The sequence below is a fragment of the Metarhizium robertsii genome, assembly GCF_000187425.2.
Source record: "Metarhizium robertsii ARSEF 23 chromosome Unknown MAA_Scf_4, whole genome shotgun sequence".
Taxonomy (NCBI): Eukaryota; Fungi; Ascomycota; class Sordariomycetes; order Hypocreales; family Clavicipitaceae; genus Metarhizium; species Metarhizium robertsii.
This window is the reverse complement of record NW_011942182.1, coordinates 1,251,886-1,271,118: the sequence shown is the minus strand read 5'-3', so window position 1 is coordinate 1,271,118 and position 19,233 is coordinate 1,251,886. Positions and strand designations below refer to the sequence as shown.

General features: G+C 52.4%; 3 protein-coding genes across 3 annotated transcripts; 1 reads left to right on the top strand and 2 right to left on the bottom strand.

The window, feature by feature from the left end:
* Positions 1 to 157: 157 nt before the first annotated feature.
* On the bottom strand, positions 158 to 2,395 carry MAA_02512 (formyl transferase domain-containing protein; the record flags this gene model as incomplete). Its single annotated transcript, XM_007820510.2, has 1 exon — positions 158 to 2,395. One exon carries the CDS (start codon positions 2,393 to 2,395, stop codon positions 158 to 160), a length of 2,238 nt encoding a protein of 745 aa, XP_007818701.2.
* Positions 2,396 to 6,769: 4,374 nt separating this feature from the next.
* On the top strand, positions 6,770 to 9,814 carry MAA_02511 (MHYT domain signaling protein; the record flags this gene model as incomplete). Its single annotated transcript, XM_007820509.2, has 6 exons — positions 6,770 to 6,939; positions 7,026 to 7,080; positions 7,144 to 7,647; positions 7,718 to 7,903; positions 7,983 to 9,467; positions 9,593 to 9,814. 6 exons carry the CDS (start codon positions 6,770 to 6,772, stop codon positions 9,812 to 9,814), a joined length of 2,622 nt encoding a protein of 873 aa, XP_007818700.2.
* Positions 9,815 to 11,541: 1,727 nt separating this feature from the next.
* On the bottom strand, positions 11,542 to 13,940 carry MAA_02510 (uncharacterized protein; the record flags this gene model as incomplete). The annotated part of the gene is made up of 3 exons (XM_007820508.2): positions 11,542 to 12,626; positions 12,688 to 13,779; positions 13,835 to 13,940. The coding sequence occupies 3 exons, from the start codon at positions 13,938 to 13,940 to the stop codon at positions 11,542 to 11,544; spliced, it is 2,283 nt and encodes a 760-aa protein (XP_007818699.2).
* Positions 13,941 to 19,233: the final 5,293 nt, after the last annotated feature.

The window sequence follows — 19,233 nt, the reverse complement described above, 5'->3', positions numbered from 1 at the left end:
TTCAAGACAAGACAAGACAAGACAAGACATGGCGTGGATTGATAAGCAAGAAAACAAAGTAGAGGTATCATTAGGCTAGATAGAGCAATAATTTTAAAAAAATATTATATACATGAACCGGTCCTGGTACATATGTAGTCCGGAGTGGCTCTCCTCATTAAGGATTATAATAGCAGCCAAACAGCGTCGTGTTCGTGCTGGCCGCAACCTTCGCACCATCATTCCGGATGTTGCTTCTCTCGAAATTATTACCACTGCTGGAAAAGTCCTTTATCAACTGCACCATTCTGTCTGAAATATCCCTCTTCAGACTGCACATGGTCTTCTCCACAAACCACTCGACCGAGTCAAACGTGTCCCGTTCTTCTTCATCCATCATGCCCTTCTCCCTTCGGTGCGTCGCAAACCGCAGCGGCGTCGACGACGGCTTCACCTTGCGCACAAAGTCCCTCCGGCGAGAGTGGTATCTCTCGGAGCGGGCACTCCAAAAGTCCATCGACATCTGGCCCAGCTCAGCCGCGCGGGCCAGGGCCAAGCCCGCTGGAGACGTGTCCACGTTGCGCTTCCAAGCGCCGGCCTTGGCCGACGGCGCCAGGCCACGCTTCTTGCCGGGAGGGAACAAGGCCTCGACGTGGGCTCGCACAGCGGCGTCGAGGGCGTCGGGGGCCACGCGCAGGACGTGGTCGACGAGACCCATGCCTTGGGCGTCGTCTGCGCTCAGTGGCGTCATGGAACGCAGAGCCGCCTTGGCTCCCTCGGCGCCGCAGCGTCCGAGATAGCTGACGCTGTGGAGTTCAGATCCGTTCAACCCCAGCGCCCTGTACGCTGGATTCAACACGACGTGCTCTCCCGCCACGACGACATCGCAGGCCGCCGCCAGCGCGACGCCGCCGGCGGCGCAGTTGCCCCTGAGGGCCGAGATGGTGGTGACGCCACGGCCGGGCAGGTCCAGGAGGAGCTTCTCGACAATGTCGTTGATGGCGTTGATGTTGTACCACGACTCCAGCGCAGGGTCGGCCGCCGACTCGATGACGTTGAGATGGATGCCGTTGCTGAAGTACGAGCTGCCGCCCATGAGCACCACGGCCGCCAGGGGCAGGCTCTGGTTCGGGCCGTCGGCCGTGGATAGGATGTACTCGAGGCACCGGACCATGCGCCTGCACTGTTCTGTGCTCATGGCGCCGTTGTAAAACTCAAAGTACAAGTAGGCAATTTGCTTGTGGCCGTCGGTTACGAAGTGCACCCAAGTCTCCTGGAAGGTGTCGTGGTACGACCTTGCCCACTCCTCCGGTTGTGTCTGGGGGAGCAGCGAATGGAACCAGGACGACGGGCTGCCGGTAGAAATACCAAGCTGCTCGAGGCCCGACGCGGCAGGGACCTTTGGCCACAATGTAGCGTCCGTCTTGGCCTTGACTCGTCTCACGTGTGTGATCCAGATGCCTTTGTTATCACAAGTGGCAACGCAGACTGCTTCGTCCCGGACGGCAATGATGCTGCCCGGTGCAATATGGCCTCTGTTGGAGGAGAGCAGGGTCGGGTTCTCGATGATGCCGCCGTACAGATACAGCTTGGGGCCAAACAGGTCGCTCAGACAGCCGGGCTGGGAGTCGGCACTGCGGATCCTTCGAGATATCGTCGAGGCGGTGTGCTTTCTGACGTCAAACTGCCTGTCTGATGCCTTGAGGAGCGGCCTATGATGTGTTCTGCCGCCGAGAAACGGCTCCGACGTGGTGACTGACAGTTGTGCAAACTCCTTGTCTGCAGAGAGGCCGGGCGAGGTGTTTCTCGACACGCTCGAGCTCGTGCCATCGGGCCTCGGAGTTGTGGGAGGCGACAGAGGCGCTCCAACGGGGGTAGGTGCCAAAGACGCAGCGGCCTCGATTCTATCAATGGCAGCCAGCGTTGCAGCAACGGCAGCCTGTGTCACCGGGCCCCTATACAGACTCGACTTGGTTACGCTGGTGTCATTGATGTTGACGGGGAATTGATCAAAGGCCCAGACGGGGCCTTTATCAAACTCGGCAATGGCTTGCAGAACCGTGACGCCCCAGTGACTTCTTCCTACGGGGTTGAAGCGGTTTTCGCGCAGTAATTGTCGACTGTCTGCCACGGTGCCGTCGTCACCCATCAGCATCCAGTCGAGGGCACTAGGCCCGGCATCCCCTGGAGGCCCGGGGTGTACAATGAGGGTCAGATACGTCTCATAGATTTGCTGCGGCACCAGAGACGTGAGGAAGGGGCAGATGATGAGATGTGGCTTGGCCAAATCGGCTGCCTCAATCATCTTCTCTGCACACAAGGCATATTCAACGGTGATGGAATGCTTCCGCGATAGAACGAGGAAGAGCCGCTGCGAGAGCGAGTTGTGCGCCGTACAGAGGAAGAGGATCTTCATGCTGGCCAAGGGGGGTGTTGTTGTGTTCGCCGAATGCTTGCCTGGCGATGTTCGTGGTTCCTTTTCCCCCTTGTTTCCTTCTTCTTCCTTGATTCTTCCTCAACTAGGTCGACCACATATGCAGGTGGAAGGATTGATCGATCTTGTCCGAATGTCTGGCCGGTGGCGTATTAATCATCTGTGGTCGTGGAGTTTGGCGTGGGACGTTATTGGCAACAAGCGTTGTGCTTGAGTGAAACGATGGTGGTACAAGCCTAAAAAAGGATAGTGTATCCGGGGTTCGAGAAGAGAAAATAACAACGTATGCTTGAGAAATAGATTCCAGCACGGCTACGTGGGAATTGATCACTTACAGGCCCAGCACCAGGTGGAACGGTGGCGTTGGATTTAACCGAGATGTGACACAGGGACTACAATATATATATGAATAGATGTGTATGCATAGACGGGCTCCAATTCTTCCCAAATCCGTGTATAATATAGACATGGCCTGGGAGCTTGGATGAGAGGGGCCCCCGTGACTATCCATCTCGATCTTCTTTGGCACTCCCTTGGCTCCCTTGGCTTCCCTTCCCTTGACGGCCACCAATGGGTGATGCCCAGGACTCGCCAAATGTCTTTAGTCGACGCCGTAGCGTGTGGATGGGTGTGTTAGCCCGGCCTTGTTCATGCAATTCCCCAGAGTCTAGCCGTCTGACAGACACACACACGAAACAGGTACACCTCTCCCAGCCAGTCTGTGCCATCAACGATAGCCCATAAGGCCATGATGTTGCGGTCGGGGGACCCACGGCTTTGTCTCCAGCGCGGACCGGCGACAAGAAAAGCGGGGATGGGCCGGGGAATGGGAAAATGAAACAAAAGAAAAAGACGACAGTTGCCATTGTTTTCTGACCGTGCGTGTCTGTGAGCTCTACAGCCGCATGTGTGGTTTCGGAGGGCTTTGAAACAGGTCAGGCCATGCCGCGTGCTGGCAGTGGGACCCCAACGCGCCCGTCCACGGTGAGAAAACGATTCTCAGGCCAGTCTGTGTAGATTGTTTCCGGTGATCGATGACCTGAATTGCTGTATTAGGCCCTGATATTGCCAAGCTGGGCAGCCTGGGGCTAGTATCGAGTCAAGTCAAGCTCGAGGCAGAGGCCGTTGAAGATGGCAACTGGTGTACATTGATGGACATCACATTTAAGACATTGGTGGAGACGGTGGGGCGTCTTTTGGTGGAAGGGCCAGGGCCAGGCTATTTTGACAGCTGAAGGGCGGCGGCGTGGGTAGGCGAGAGCAAGAGAAAGCTTACATGGGTCGACTCTCATCACCTACCCCGTACGGTTGATGATGCTTCGCGTTGTGAGGAATCACAAACTATAAGCACTAATAAATTTCATTACAAGTCATTACAGAGAACAAGAATAACAAAGTTTTGATACTCCCGGCCTGCGAATGCTCATCCAAAGCATCAATTGATGGTCTGGGGCACGCGACTGAACCTTGCTTTTTTTGGCTTGTTGGGTTGCTTTTGTCATATTGACACTTCCTTTTCCATCCTCCACCATGCCGTACGCTTATGCACGCCATACTACCACAAAGAATGCCGGGACTCTGCCGCCTGACGTGGCAAAATACTAACATACAAAGTAGTATATATCTGGCCTACCTACAGCATTCAATAGTTTCCGGAGCTTGGCGCCAATGACAAAACAACCGGACTTGCGCGGGCCTAGTCTTGAGTCTTGACTTGGAGTGGAAAAGAAGGCCGACTTTCTGTTCTTTTTGTCCCCCTCTCTCCGCTATCGTCTGTTCTCACCAATGGGCAACACAACACTGGGCCGGTGCTAGTCAAGTATACTCACCTGGGCTATTGGGTCGCAGTGACGATAGGCACACCTCGACCATTGACTGGCGGCGATGACCTGTTTGCCGAGAATCTATTGCCCAGAGCACGGAACCGATTCACAGGAGCTGATGTGAAGAATCAGAGGTCTGAGAGTAACCCCAGTTAGGAACATCCTGCGACCGACAGATGTCAAACGCGGCATTGTCTTGGAACATGACGATCGGCGCTTGGGCGTGACGACGTCGAGAGAAGGTGTTTGCTTGACGAGTTGCGACTCAGCCTAAGACACAGTCACCTGTTCAAGATCCAGGGTATCATGGACGGCAGGGAAACATGGAGCCGGCGTCGGCTAGCACCAGCATATATGTACATGCATAATTACTATTCTGGCAGGCCAGCGTCGATGCGAGGTTGCATTGAGGCGGACTGACGAACCCTTCAAGTTGATTACTCGGTGCATTTCTCGTTTGTCCGGAAACCCGAGGGCCAGGCTTGTCACTAAAAAAGGGGGCAAGATAGTAATTAGTAAACTGGGTGTCAAAAAGGAAAAAGAAAGGAAACAAAACGAAACGAAAAGGGCCGCCTCTCGATTCCCCTAACCCACAGCCGCGCCTCGCCAAAAGCAGGCGACGAAAGACTCGCAAGCTTTCTGGACGGGACCTGAGCGGCGCAAAATCATGTCATGCCATCATCGGCTCACACTTGTAGTACGGAGTAGTGCACGCATACTCTGCGCCCTCGACTCGTACAGCGTCGAAGCCAAATCGTGGCGTTAACACTCAGGGACCGTTTGGGGCCGGGATGCAACTGCACGGTCCTTAAGCCCAATTGAGCAACAATCGCTTCCTGTACGAGTCGTAGGGTCGAGAAGCCATCGTCTGCCTCTCATCAGGCGCTCGCCATAGCCGACAATGACGCTTGATCCAGATGGTCAGGCTGTTGCAGAATCTGTGCCTCCGCTATTGAATTGACTCTTTACGATCTCTCGCTGTCTGTGAGTGGGTGTGTATGTGTCTGTGCCTGAGGCTGGAACTCTTTCTCAACCCCCCACCACAGGAAGATTGTGGAACGGTACTCCGTAGTCTCCAGACCCAGCGTTGTTTGCCTTTGTTCTCGCGGGTTTTACTTTTTCCACCTTTGTTTTTTTATTTCAATGCTTCCTCCTCGGTTGCCCGCAATCGTTTGAGTGGAGTTGCTGGGCAAAAGAAGCAGGGTGCGTGCGACATTTATTAATCAAGAGTTGCTTTTGTCACTGCGTCGCAACAACCTCTGCAACGTCCGCGGCCAAGCAGGATCAAGTTATTTGCTTTTGAACCCGCCTTCACCTCTCGGGCTGTACAATTTGCGGCGTGAATTCAGCTTCAGGCTAGGCTCTTTATACCCGATTCAGCCGTACGAACAAGCCATCTTGCCTGTACTCGGCCGTGTGCCTTGGAAAACTCGCCTTGTACGGAGTATGCAATCTGTATGTACCTTGCACATGCCCCATTCTCTCTTGGGCGACTCGTCCGTTTCTTTATACGCTTGGTACTGAGTCTTTGCGTAAACAAGGGGCCGTGCCTTGGACCAGGTCGCCCGAAAGTGGTTTGGTCAAGTTGTGGCTTTTCTCGCCTTGTCTGGCTGAGCTGGAGCGTTTGTCGGTAAGGTTTGACAGCCACACCTGCGTAGTTTCGTTACCAGGGCCTCGGTTTACCAGGGGCGAGCGATGGAACAGACGAATAACAGCGACCCAGGCCGCGGATCGTCCCAAGAGTTCGCAAACCTTCTCGACCCTCTTTGCCTCCAAAGCAACCCTCCCAGATCCACCCCCGGCACTACTGGTGGAGGGCGGCAGGGGAAACCGTTGTCACGGTAGAGAACCATGTGCGGCCATGTACTCTGGTTGGTTGGATCTCTTTCGTCAACCCCTGGTTAGGCTTGCTTCGTGGGCCAGCCTCGATCACGTTCACATCCACTTGCCGGTACGGCTGGAGGCCCAAACTCCTCCCAGTAGCCATAGCCTCAACGAGAGAGAAGTCGTCAGTTTCCTGTATACCACCACTACTACTTAGCTCTTCATGTGCTTTCCAATCCCGTCACCTTCAATCGGAAAAGCGGACTCGCGAGACCCGTGCGTGACTTTGGATGCCTCTCCACTCGGTCTATTGCCGCGCGGATGATACACAAAAGTGTGAACCACATCGGACGACTAATTTCCTATGGTCGTTTCCCATTCATCATGCAAGGCAATCTACGGTCCCGGCCGGGTAGTCGAGCCTTCGTGTTCCCTGTACCTAACCAATCATTATAATACGTCGTATCCGACACGCATTCCCGTGGGCCGGCCCCCGTTCCCTCACATACATACATAAGTACCGTAGCTCTTGTTTCATGAGACACTGGGAAGCAGTTGTCCCCTTTCGGATCAACTCCCGGTTGTGTCTAAATTTTAGTTTAGGACATACATATGGTTTGACCACCACCTTTATACTTTCTCTTACCCTGCCATCCTCCACGTCGTTGATGGGCGAAATAGAGTGAGACACGACGAGAAACCCGACAGCATGGCTACGAATTCGACTGAGCAGCTTTTGGAGGACTACGCGGGCAAGTTGGTGCCGTATTCCTTCAATGGAGGCTTCGTGTGCTTGAGTTTCGCCATTAGTTTGGTCGGCACAAGCACCAGTCTAGAGATGATCAGAAAGAGAACGTCTCATAGAGGAAAACATAACTTGTACGTGTTGATCGACAATTCATCGCCCTTGTTCTTCTTCTTCTTTGTCCTTCACTGATAGTGGCTTTGCTGACCTTGGTGTACAGATTGTTACTTGTCGGCGCGGCTATTGCTATGGGCGGCATTGCGATATGGTCAATGGTACATTGCAACACTTTGAATCAGAATCCCTCTCCGGCTTCGTCACTAACATGTCTCACTTAGCACTTCATCGGCAATCGAGCCATTTACATGCTTGACGGCCAGGAAGCCTTCCAGATCTCCTACTCCACCGCCCTGACCGTCATGTCGCTGCTGGTCCCCATCTTCGTGCTCATCCTCGCATTCTTGGGCGTCAGTGGAAATGTTCGAATTCAATGGTGGCGAATCGTGCTTGCCGGGTTTCTCTCTGGAGGAGCCATTTCCGGCATGCACTACCTCGCTGATGCTTCCATCCGAAACTACAGCGCCTCTTATGAACTCCCGTATCTGGTGGGCTCGGTGGTTATTTCGGTCCTTGCTAGTCTGGTCGCCCTCGCACTGTTCTTTGTCTTTGAAAATACGTGGAACAGTGCCTGGTGGAAGAGATTGGGCTGTGCCGTGGTTCTCGCTGGGGCAGTCTCGGGCATGCATTGGTGTGCGGCTGTCGGGACGCGATATACTTTAATAAAGAACACCAACGGCAAGGGCGTATCCCGCCAGGATGCCATGGTCATCGTCATTTGCCTGGTAAGTTTACATTCTGGGAACGTCCGCGCCTACGGAAGAGAGCCAGTCCATGCTGACTCGGAAGGAATAGTCTATTGCTGCTGGTATTGTCATGACCGGCATGGCCGTCTACTCCGGTTGGGTAAGACGAGATTACGCCAGCAAGTCGCAGCAAGTCGTCCTGGCTGCGGGCGTTTTTGACGACAAGGGCCGCATCATGGTCAGTCAAGACGGTTACCTGCCCAGCGAGGTCGTTACAGACACGTACTTGCCAAAGGTTAGTTTAGTTGCCCATCTCATCGTCTCTCTCGTCTCAGAAACACTATTTGTCCATCCATGACTGACACAACCACAAGTCCAACGACGACTTTTTCAGCACCGGCCACCCTCTATTCCACTGGATGTTTCGTGCTTCTCGAAACTGGGACACCATTGCCAAAGTCATGGGCAAGATGGCCAGCCATATCGCTTTTCTTGCACAGGAGCGCCACATTGGCAGAGCTGGTGTCAGACTTGTCGGGGATGATGGCGTGCTCGTGGAAGACTACGACATAATCCTGCGAGAGCTGTTCTGCGTGACTGCCGACGCTCTCGCCGCAAAGACCAGAGAGACTCTCAAAGGAGTTGGAACTCTGTGGGACGAAATCCTTGTTACTGGCGACTCATCTAAGGCTCCTGGTCCTCGGCACAGGATGCTTCACGACAAGTTCAATCTGGCAGAAAAGGGCATCGAAAGCAACGGCCAGGAATATGGACGCGGCTGTCTCATGTTTCTCGTCCGGAAGATTGACAACAAGCGAGAAGTTGAGAAACTCGAAGCGGCCGGGTACCGATTTGCTGAAGTCCACCAGGTTGTCGGCGCCATTCGATCCAGCATGCAGATCAAGACGCCCGATCTGGAGGCTCGACTACGCAACATGGCTAACCAGAAGGACAAGACCAACATACTCGGCCCGGGCGTCCACGTGGGTATGTTTGCTGTCCGCGCCCGTCTTCACAGAGGCGGCTTCGATGTGCTCGCTCAGAAGACGGCCAGAAACTTGCTGCCGTCTGTTCCCCTGCACATCAAGCAACTAGACGCCTTACAGTCTGGATTCCTCAACACAATCCGCGGCATGGCTCTTGCCACTATACTGCTCAAACTGGAGAATCACAAGCCCATTTCCCCCCAGGAGGCGCTGTTTGTGGCCGCCCTCCGGGATGCCATCGCCGCCTTGCGAGATTTGCTGGGCGATGAAGCCTTTGACGAGGCGACCCTGTTGCCTAAGGAAGTCCAGCTGCCCTGCACCCGTACCGTCGGGAGCAAATCCCTTTCAAAGTGCACCCTCATTGCCTTCCAACTCGTTCTCCCCATCCACGCCGTCGTCCACTCGGACACGTGCGAGTTCACGCCCCTGAACTTCTTCAAGTTGCGCCAGCTCACCTACGAGGGCTCTTCTCATGACATTGAGTTTTCTCACATGGTCCACCGTGACATGTCGTCAACAGCGCACGACATGTCTTCTAGCCAGTTTAGTTCAGCACCTCTGGCCGGCGGCGGCAGTGGCTACTTCTCCCGAGCTCTCGGCAGGTTCAGGCACAACATGCCAGGACAAAGACGAGCCGCAACTGTGACCCCGCTGGCGCCTACCAAGAGCCAGGAGCAGTTGTCCAAGGTGGCCTCGCATCCCAGCTCCCTGTACAACGGCGACGACGGAAGTTTCGACGAGTCCCTCAAGCTTTCCTCTCCCGGCCATCTCCCTGCCGCCAAGGATGTTTCCAAGAACAAAAGTCACGACAAACAGTTTCATGTCTTTGGCGGTATCATGGTATCACAAGAAGTGTCGATCAATGTTCATGAGGTACGTCACTATCGTTCCACTTCCTTCCCCGAGGTTTCTCCCATCCTCCCTTCCCTTTACTTCGCTCCAAATACTCTGTTTAAGCAGAATCTTGTAATTATTCCAACTGACAATCCGCGTCACAGACAAAAGCAGGGGAAATCGACCCTCATGCTCCTGAACAGCAGGGCTCAGAGCTGAAACCCCTCCGCTCCCGAGCCGACAACCAGAGCAAGTCAGAAAACACCTATATTGCCACCGCCACCGGTGAGAACAAAACGGCGAGTCAAGCAAAGAGCGAGGAATCCGCCTTTGTCGATGAGCTGCTCACTCTGAGCATGCAAGCAGACAAGCGGGCGGGCATGTAAACCATCTGCCCCGCGTGTTGTCGTACGTCACGTTCAATGTATACACTTATGATTAGATGTCGTTTATTTTGTTAGATCTCTGTTTTTTTTTTTTTCCTTTGTTACAATTATTGGGCGGGCAACACGGGCGGGCAACAGGCAAACAGGACTATACCACTGGGTCAGGCAAATTCCTTTACATTAGACCATTGTACAAATTTTAAAATGCTTCATGCAAATGAATTAAGATTTGGTATATAAGCAACACCTCGGGATCGGAATCAAGTGGTTTGTGCAACAGTGTAATCTTACGCCTGCGTCCTCCATCGATCATCACTTGCATGTGTTCCTCCCCTGGTCCAGGATGATGTCGTACAGAGCACGTCTAGTTGAGCTTGGCACGATCAAGGAACGCACGTACGTGACGCAAGACCACGATGGGGATCGGGTCGTGCTCCTCTACCGGTCCTACTTGCCTCTTTTGTGAGGAAAAAATTCGCTAGTCTTGCAACACCACAATGGACGCAGGCGGAGAGAGGCACGGCGGCTGAGCACAATGGCTCGTATTTTAGGCCAGATACCCCCCCGGCTGAAAAGCATAATTATAAACTAGCAAATTAGCTTGCCCTGCGCAGCCATTCTCCGTGGTTTTCCTGGGGCCATTTAGCGCTTTCCCCGAGTGGGATAAGGTTTCCGTTGTTAACCTTTTCTCTTTTTTTTTTTGGCCTGGCATGGCCTGGCCTTTATTCGCCCCGGGGCTCACTTCTTCTCTCCGCCGGGGGATCGCAGGTCCCCTTGTTTTCCGTCCGGTCCTGCCGATCCGTATGGCAGGCACCCATGTCCCTGGAATCGTTGGGTTGCAATCGACAGAGAGAGAGAGAGAAGAAATGGCCTATCGGGTCCGCTTGCCAGGAACCCCCGGATCCCAGATCTCTGGAACACAGTGCTTTTTGCTTTTGCTCATCTGTCTTGGTCGGAGAGGCGACCCGGTGGTCTGGAATCCTATTGCAGGGGGGGAGTAGGTGTGGCTTGGGGGGGGGACGATAGTACATGCCAGGAAGGCCAATCTATTTTGTGATTGTAATCGCGTACGGAGTTGTTGGTTGGCCAGAAACTGCAATCGAGACATATCACGAATTGCCCGCAGACCAAGTAGGCGGGAGCGTGCCTGCCTCTGAGTAGGTCTCTCTGCAGGGATGTCGCGATTTCGACTACGGCAAACTAAGTTCTTAGGAGTTGAGCCAGCGACGCAGCGTGTACATTCCTTTCCGTCCTTGTGCCGGTTTCTTCCCGTCCCAAGTATGCCATGTCCTGTGCGCGTTGTACAGTGTACCTGTGCCCGCGGTACGCGTACAGTCTCGTCAGGTATCACCGGGTGAGAAAAAGGACGCATGAGTCTTCATCCTGGTCTAGAATTTGAATGTGCAACCAAGTATTTATTGTATACTAGAAAACTGAGGAAAAAGAAAAGTTGTTTTGGGTATAAGTGGTGGTCATTCCACCAAGTCCGCCGATTCCCTCCCATACGCATCGCTAAAATCGGACAGAAAAGGACAAAGAAAGGAGAGAGAAGAAAAAACCAGAAAAAAATGTAGACCTTCCGAGTTCCGTGTAAATGACGTGCCCACCATCTTTTGGTACCAGAAATATCTGCAAAAAAAAAAAAGGAGGAAAGAAAGTGACAGGAAACGTTGAAATAACATGGCAAGAGCCTTGACAGCCAGGCTGTTGCTCCAGGCCCATTGGGTTTATTCCGTGTCAGTAATATTCCCTGCTTCGCCTTCTTGTCGCAAAACAGGACCTATTCTTCCGTTGGGAAACTTGGGCTTCCTTCTAAGCTCTGGGCGGTTCTTGGCCGACGCGGTTTCGCCCCGCTCTTCCTCGCTATCTTCATCAATACGGTCATCCACAAGTTTTAGGCGACGCAGACCGCCGTTACTCCCAACTGTAAGCTTCTTAGTTCTGGTGCGGCCTTTGATCGGTCCTGGGTCTCGCTCTGTATCACTCTCCTCCGAGTCGTAATCATACCCCAACGCTCGAAGACGTTGCTTCCGTGTCATTGATCCATCATGCGTGCACAGCTCTGTTTGCACAGGACGCCCCTGCAGGTTGGCCAGGATAATGCAAACCGTACAATTCTTACGCCCCCGTGGGCTCGCAATACCGGGAAGATTGTTGCTAATATCCCCAAACCCCCCATCGTTGAATAGTTTGGTCTCGTCATCGTCCAGCACTTGTCTGCGTTTCTCAGTGAAGGAATCAACATCAGAGTAATCCGATGTCAAGCATTCATACTCCTCAACTTGCGTGATACCACTGTCCCCAGTGTTCTTATTAACATCCGGTGTCATTCGAGGTTGAGAAGTCGGGGCAGTTGATGTCTCTGTGATCAAGGGTCCCTCGTCCTCGACTGGCGTGAGATATGGAGAACTTTGATACTGATCCCCTGCGAGGCTTTTGTCTTCTTGAGTGTTCAATGCTTTCTTGTGATGCACATCAATTCTAGCAGAAGAATCAATAGAGGTAGTTGCAGTGTGTCGGCTGTGAGGGCGGCCAGTATGGCTACTTGCGTAGTCAGATAAATCAGTTGTTGGTGTCGTACTCATAATGGAGCCTTGATGTAATGAGGAATGGCGCAAGGGAACTCTTTGGAGAATATCATCAAGCGGAATCCCGCTCTGTGACAATTCAAGGAGTGCCTGGAGATCTGCTGACAGCGGCAGCTTGGCTAGAGATTCTTCAACTGCACGCTGGATTGCAATTTGCCAATCTGGTGGGTATTGCAGCGGAGCAGCTTGACCACCATCCAAGTTATACGGCAAATGAGTACGGTCTAAAAGAAAATAAGCATTTAGTTACGAAGACATCCCAGGTGGAAAGAAAATGTCACTTACTTGACGGTGGAATGTTGTACTCTGACTGTTCGTCATCTGATTTCTGTCTAGCCTCAATATTGTCATTCTGAAAGTCATTTCTCCGTAGGACAGATTGCGAATTAGAGTTAGGGAGGTCATCCTCTTCGCGCATGGTAGTCATGCTGCTGCCTGGTCGATATCGAGGAACAGAAGGAGGTGATATAGACCTGGTTCGTGATTCGGCACTGAGATGCCGGGACTCCCAACCGTCGTTTCGCGTCTTACCAGCGATCGGTTGTTCGGTTGATATCCAATGTCTGGCTGACAGTGATCGTCCACGGGAAGTGCTTCGGTTGTTGTGATGTTGCATGTGGCTAGCTTCGGATGCAAGAAATTGGTCTCTGTGAGAACTGCGCAGCTCCGGTGTCCCTTTGGGTGCAAGCTTGCTAGATTTGGCTGCTCTCTTATTATTCTCACGCGCTGTAGGTATGCCGGCAACCACTCCGCTGACTTCTTGCCTTGGCTCCATCGAAAGTCTGGATAAAGACCTGGTTGACGAGTATACTGAACCTTCAATGTGGCTCATATCACCCGCTTCACTACCAGCGCATGTCGAAGCATCCGCATCCAAAATGTGACTCAGATTGGACAGTGTCGTTACCGATGTTCGCTTCTTTTGCTCATAGAACCGTTTCGCAGCAGTGCTTCGGACATCAACACCATTCTCACCCATGTTCCGTTCCGCAACATCTTCGCCATAATCTCTTACTCCAGCGGCTTGGACGCGAGCGCGGAAGTCGTATGGCCGAAGTCCGCCTTGTGCGTCGAGAAGATCGATATATCCGGAGGTTCGCATAGATGAATATGACCTGGAAGCAGTAATAGATAGGTTGGATGGGGCCAACGATGCGGTTTCCGAGTCGGCGATCAGACACGTCTTACTCCTGCTTGAAGACGGTCTCACCAAGCCTGGCCGGCCCTCTGAGTTGGGCGTGCCTGGTCGGTCGCTGAGGGCTCCCAAAAAGTACGGCTTTGTCGACCTGGTCAATTTTGCCCTCCTTCTAGTATTGACTGAATTTTTTTGGAGCTTTTCTAGAGACCGTCGTGTTACCGGGCTTTGCAGCGCGACACCTGCAAGCGACTTGTGAGCACGTCCTAAACCGCAGTAGGCGTTGAAAGAGCTTACTTGGTACTGAAGCTGAAGCTAACGGATTACCATTTTGGAGCCCAAAGGAGCTTTCTGATCCCCCATCCTCCCTCGATCGCCGGGTCAGGAAGTTTAGGAACCCCATGGCACGCCTTCGCTAATTATGCCATAGGTTGGGGAGATGCGTACGACCGAAGGGCTCAATGAAGACAGACAGCTTCACTAACGCACTGGTAAGAAGGTAAGGCGTCTTTATTCTTGCATGAACGTCGCGCTAGAACATGAGCACAGCGAGGCCCGCCAGGTAAGCTGTCGTCATAAATGTAGTAGCGAGTGCTGGAGTAGAAGAGCACACATTTCGCGTCACGACGGGGTGACGGCACAGAAATATATGGCAAGGATGGCTATACTTGATACAAAGCCCGCCCTGGACTGTCTTTCGCTGGTCATACAGATTCGACTAAAACAGATGGCGGCAACCGACATCAGACCGCACACAAGTGGATAGGTGTGTTGCCGAGAGGTGCGATGGGCCCCGGTGACGTTTGCCCACATAATAACCTGAGCCTCTTGGCGAGACATTGAATGGATTGATGGACATGAGTGACCCAGCGTCGCCACGGTCGTGCCCCTTGACCAGGGGTGCCTGCTGTTGTTACTGTTGCAGCGCTGTAGCGGTGATAGCCAAAGCTGACTCTAGGCACATGTCGTGCATGCCCATCTTGAGAGCAAAGCCCAAAGCGCATTCTCCACGGGGAGCACGCCTCCGCAGCCCGACATTGTCCCTGTCACCTGAGATGTGGGTGTCCCTGCCTCTCGGGATGTGTGTGCATCGAGCAGCACTAACTAAACTTCTTGCGTGCGCAGCTCTGCGACTGCGAGCGCGCAAGAGTGGACGAAACTTGGGTTAGAAGCGTGGCGGCCTCCTAATCACACGTTCTGTATGCTCAAGTACGAAATACGCCAAGGTGGCCTCTTCTCCTGCAACAGCCCCATCTCAGCATTTGCGGTAGGCCCAGTCTACCAGAGAGTTTGAGCTAGTTACCAAAGGTGAGGGAGCGAGCCCTCGGGAACCGCCCCACGGAGTAGAACCGATGGTTTGAGTGACGATGAGGTCTTGCAGGTGGGAACACCCCAACTGGACAAGGATGAATGACCCGGATGAGTCAGGGACCTGGACATCGCCAGGCATGAGAGGCCGTCCTTCAACTTCAAAAGCGGTCACAGTCAATAGCCAGACTTGTTCAACAAGTGGCTGGCAGCCACACCAAAAACTAACAACCAATTAACACCATCCAACGGGCTGCCAACACCGCTTCCTCTTTGTTCGAACAAGAGAATGCTGACATACCTAGGGAGTCAGGGAGCCATCTGCAGCCATCCAGTGGTTTTGGCGGATGATGCTGTTGCAAGCTCTTCCGCATCACAGCCACCTGTGGTGTCAGGACCAGGTCAGGTGTTGCGGGCGTTCCTGCAGAGTAGAAACGACTAACAATGCAATGTTCAGGGACCCGCATGGAATCACCACCGCTGCTAGTACTTCATACCATACCTATTGTAGTCTCACAAAATATTGTATTCAGAAACACCGGGGCGAAGCGGCTCAGGAGGCTGCCCTTTCAGCGTCATGAGGAGAATTGTATAAAAGAGTGGTGGGAGCGTTGCTTACCAGACAATGGCATCAGTTCATCCTTCAGGTTGCCAAGCATTCAATGCAAGGTTTGTGATACCGTGTTACCATCCAGTCAACCTGTACCGGACTTCATAAGGAGCATCTAGATACTCTCCGTGGGATCATAAAGACATTGAGCAAGGAAATAGGCAAAAATTCTATTGTCCTCTCGTGGCGTTAATAGTATTGAAGAGTCAGGCAGAGAGAGGTGTGGAGAATAAGACCCGGAAATTTCTTGCAAACCTCCCAAGAACCACCAATATTGCCAATGATGATATAGACAGGGGTGGGAGGAAAGTGACAGTCTGTCTGTAATACATGGCACGAGACATAATCGCGGGCAGCAGACTTACACGTAAAGGCACAATGTTGTGTGAATGGCGCCCCTCAGGCGCTTTAGCACCAGGTAAAGACATTTTCCGTGTGGTGAGTCCGAGCGTGGGCCGGATACCTGATGGATAGATGTACATTTACCAGATGTACACGGAGAACCGGTCGAATGGGCCGACCAAGTCAAGATTTCAGATTGCAAGAAAGAGTGCCTGGACGGATTATTGGAATGTCTTGGACCGATGGCAAACCAAGGACGAGGTGTGGGCACTCGCAGATTTGGGCCAAAGAGACCCATCTACTTGATCGGCGGTCTTCATGTGCCATGGCTGTAGGATTTTGCTCCCCGCGTATGCTCAATGACAGGCTGCTTCTAAAATCAGGTTCAGCATGGGTACAGGCAGAAGAGACGAATGAGAGCCGTACGACCATATGATCTATGTATGTATCTTGCGCGAGTGCAGCATACAATTCTGACCACGGACGAATCTTCAACAGCCACCACAGGGCCCTTGCACCACCTCGATTGGGGGGGAGGGGGGAAGAGTTTTCTGGAGCTTCGACGACCAGGGCCTTAGTCGTGTCGGAACAGTTCTGGATGCATAGTTACCAGGGTCAGAACGCATCGTTATTGGCTCCTTTCCGTGTCCAAAGACCATTTTGTTACCGGCGTGGTTGTAGCCCGCTTAGCTCGCTCGGGCTTGAGACGCCAAATGCTAGATGTTGATTGTTGAACGTTGGCCATTGTCAGAGCGCAGACCAACTGACGGTCAATGTGATCTGCACGATCCTGGGTCTGGGCAGCACGGTTTGTCAAAGTTCGAAGGCTTGATAGCCCGGCCAAGGAGATGGCGTCCGTGCTCAAGGGTTTGTTCGGTTATGCCTGCTTCGATGGGGTGGCCACGTCCTGAGGCATTGAATGATTGCTGAAACTGCATCTGGGACAAACAGGGCGTTGCAAACGAGAACAATACTGGATCACGGGCCAGCAGAGGATCATAGGCCTACGGGACGGATTTGTGGCTTCCTGGCCTTTTGGCTCCTTCCATTTCCACGTTGCCGGCATCCGTGGGTCCATGTCGTGGAATGAGTACAGCGTGGACAAATGTTTGGAAGGAGAAATGGAAGACAGCGCCTTCCTATTGTATGTATGTATGTATGTATGTAATGAATCAATGTCACGCCATCAGAAGTCAACTTGGTCCAAATTCTAGGATAAGTCGTCCGCTTTAATTGATTCTTGAATGACACTTGAAATTGAGCAATTCACATTTTGGCCGCTCGTTCATCAAATGCCTGTTAGCTACATCCCGTAATCCCACGTGGTGTGGAGTTGCGTCTCTATTGTGCACCCCGATGTTCTCATTTACCCGCCACTTTCATCCGAAATTCTGTTACACTGGAACGGCTGTTCGTCATCAAGCAAACCTGCACAGCAAATCCGAGCCCACTGCGGAGACAAATATGCCGTGTTCCGAGTGAAAGAATCAAGACAGCTTCAGAACGGACACCAAAAACCTCCGAGGCTAGAACTAGTCGGTTGGCGTCAATGGAATACTTTCTCGGCCGGAATTCGTCGTCAGCCACCCCTACTCTCAGTGGCGAGCCGCATCCCCAAATCCCGCAGGGCAGGGCAAACGAGCGAACTGGCAGCCTGCGTGATGATCCCTGTTGTTCAGCTTTTCAGCATCCATCTTGATCTGTTTTTAGCGTCCCAATGAAACCTGATATACCCCGACGGATGGCGCAAATACACCACAAACAAGCACTCCCTCCATCCCGGTTTCCCATCATCAATTCACCAGGGGTCTGCCTGGTATGAATAAACGGCGCTGGGGCTGAAGACGCCACTCCAAGATGGACTGCCCGTGCCAGGATCATCGAGACGTTTGCTCATGCCGGCAGTTGCTTCTCCGCGGTTGCCAAGTCGATGGGAGAATAGAAAGCTGTCATGGGAATCGTGCTTGTCTACCCCAGGGATCCCCCTTGCCCCCTGCAACTGGGCTGACGAGTTTTCACGCCCGCATTGTCAGCCTGTCACTTATACATACTACATAGTACAACCATGGAGGAATTGTGACCGTGCTGGCTACTCTGTGCAACTAATGCGGCCCGATGATGATCTCCTGACCTTCCGAGCTCAAAGAGGATGCAAGAAACCAATGCCACACACAAACCGTTAAAGCATAATACAACATATCATTCTATTATCAAGATCAATTGATGAAATACGATCGAAAACCTCTACCGTGCCAGCATTGCTAGGTCTTTCGGGCTCCAAGACGCAGCCTCCACTTTCTTTGGTGCCACGATTATGGTTGAAGTACCTTCTGTTTTTTGAGAGCACTCATCGTGCGCCTTCAGTAAATGAAGCAACGGTCATTGTGTTGTCTACACGCAACTGTCTTATAGATGGCTGATCTGCGCTGGCTAATTCACCCAGCGTGCAATGTCCTCCTAAATTGGCTGAAATACTCCCACTAGCGGGCAAAAACGTGGTTGAGCCCCCGCAGAGCTGCCATCATCAAGTTCAGACAATCCTTCAAGTATTATTTCTGCAAGGAGATCGTAACACGTCCATGTGCACACATTACTTGGAACACAATGTTCTGTTAAATGATGGCCAGGTTATTTATCCGTCGTTCGTAGGCATTGCTGCCTTGGCGTCAGCGCAGTTTCCACCGAGGCCTCGAGGCGTCACGGTTCTGAGATCCCAAAGCCACGACAATTTCACCATTTCGCTTAGAAAGGCAGTTTCTTATCGAATTTCCATCGCTCCAACATGTCCACGCTAACATTTGTGAGCCCGGCGCATACGACAAGAGGCCTGGTGTCAACTCTTATGCTGGCCATTTTCGCTTGCCAAGTGACATTTTAATAACATCAATGGGGAAACACAAGACTACCGAATAAAGACGCATGTCAAAAATACTGGATGTCTTTCTTCTAGTGGCTCATTACCATATAAGATTTAATTCCATCTTCTACAGCTTCTACTGGCTCTTTAAGGCTCAACTTTTTGGGAGTGCTATGCTAGCTTGTGGTTGAAGGGCAGACTGGGCAATTCATTGCTGGTAAGCTTACTGCAAGAAAAAATCCCTGCCTCGTCAACGAGAACTCATCAACAGCCAGATTAAGCACCTTGAGCTGTAAAAATGCTAGGTCGAGAGCTATGGCGGCCACCACAGCCAAGCGCTCACGGGGTTCTCCCAGCAGGAGAATGAGAAAATGGCAAACGGAACTATTAATAAAGAACACGCCCGTTACCTTCATTCAGACACTCTCGGTATCTTTAATGGTCTGTTTCACGCTCTGCTTCAAGAAAAAGCCTACATCAGCTTCCTATATAACAAAGCAAGTCGCGGTGAAGTTCCGCATCGAATACAACTGACACAATCCAACACTCAAAAAAAAGGCTGCGGAATACAACTTTTTC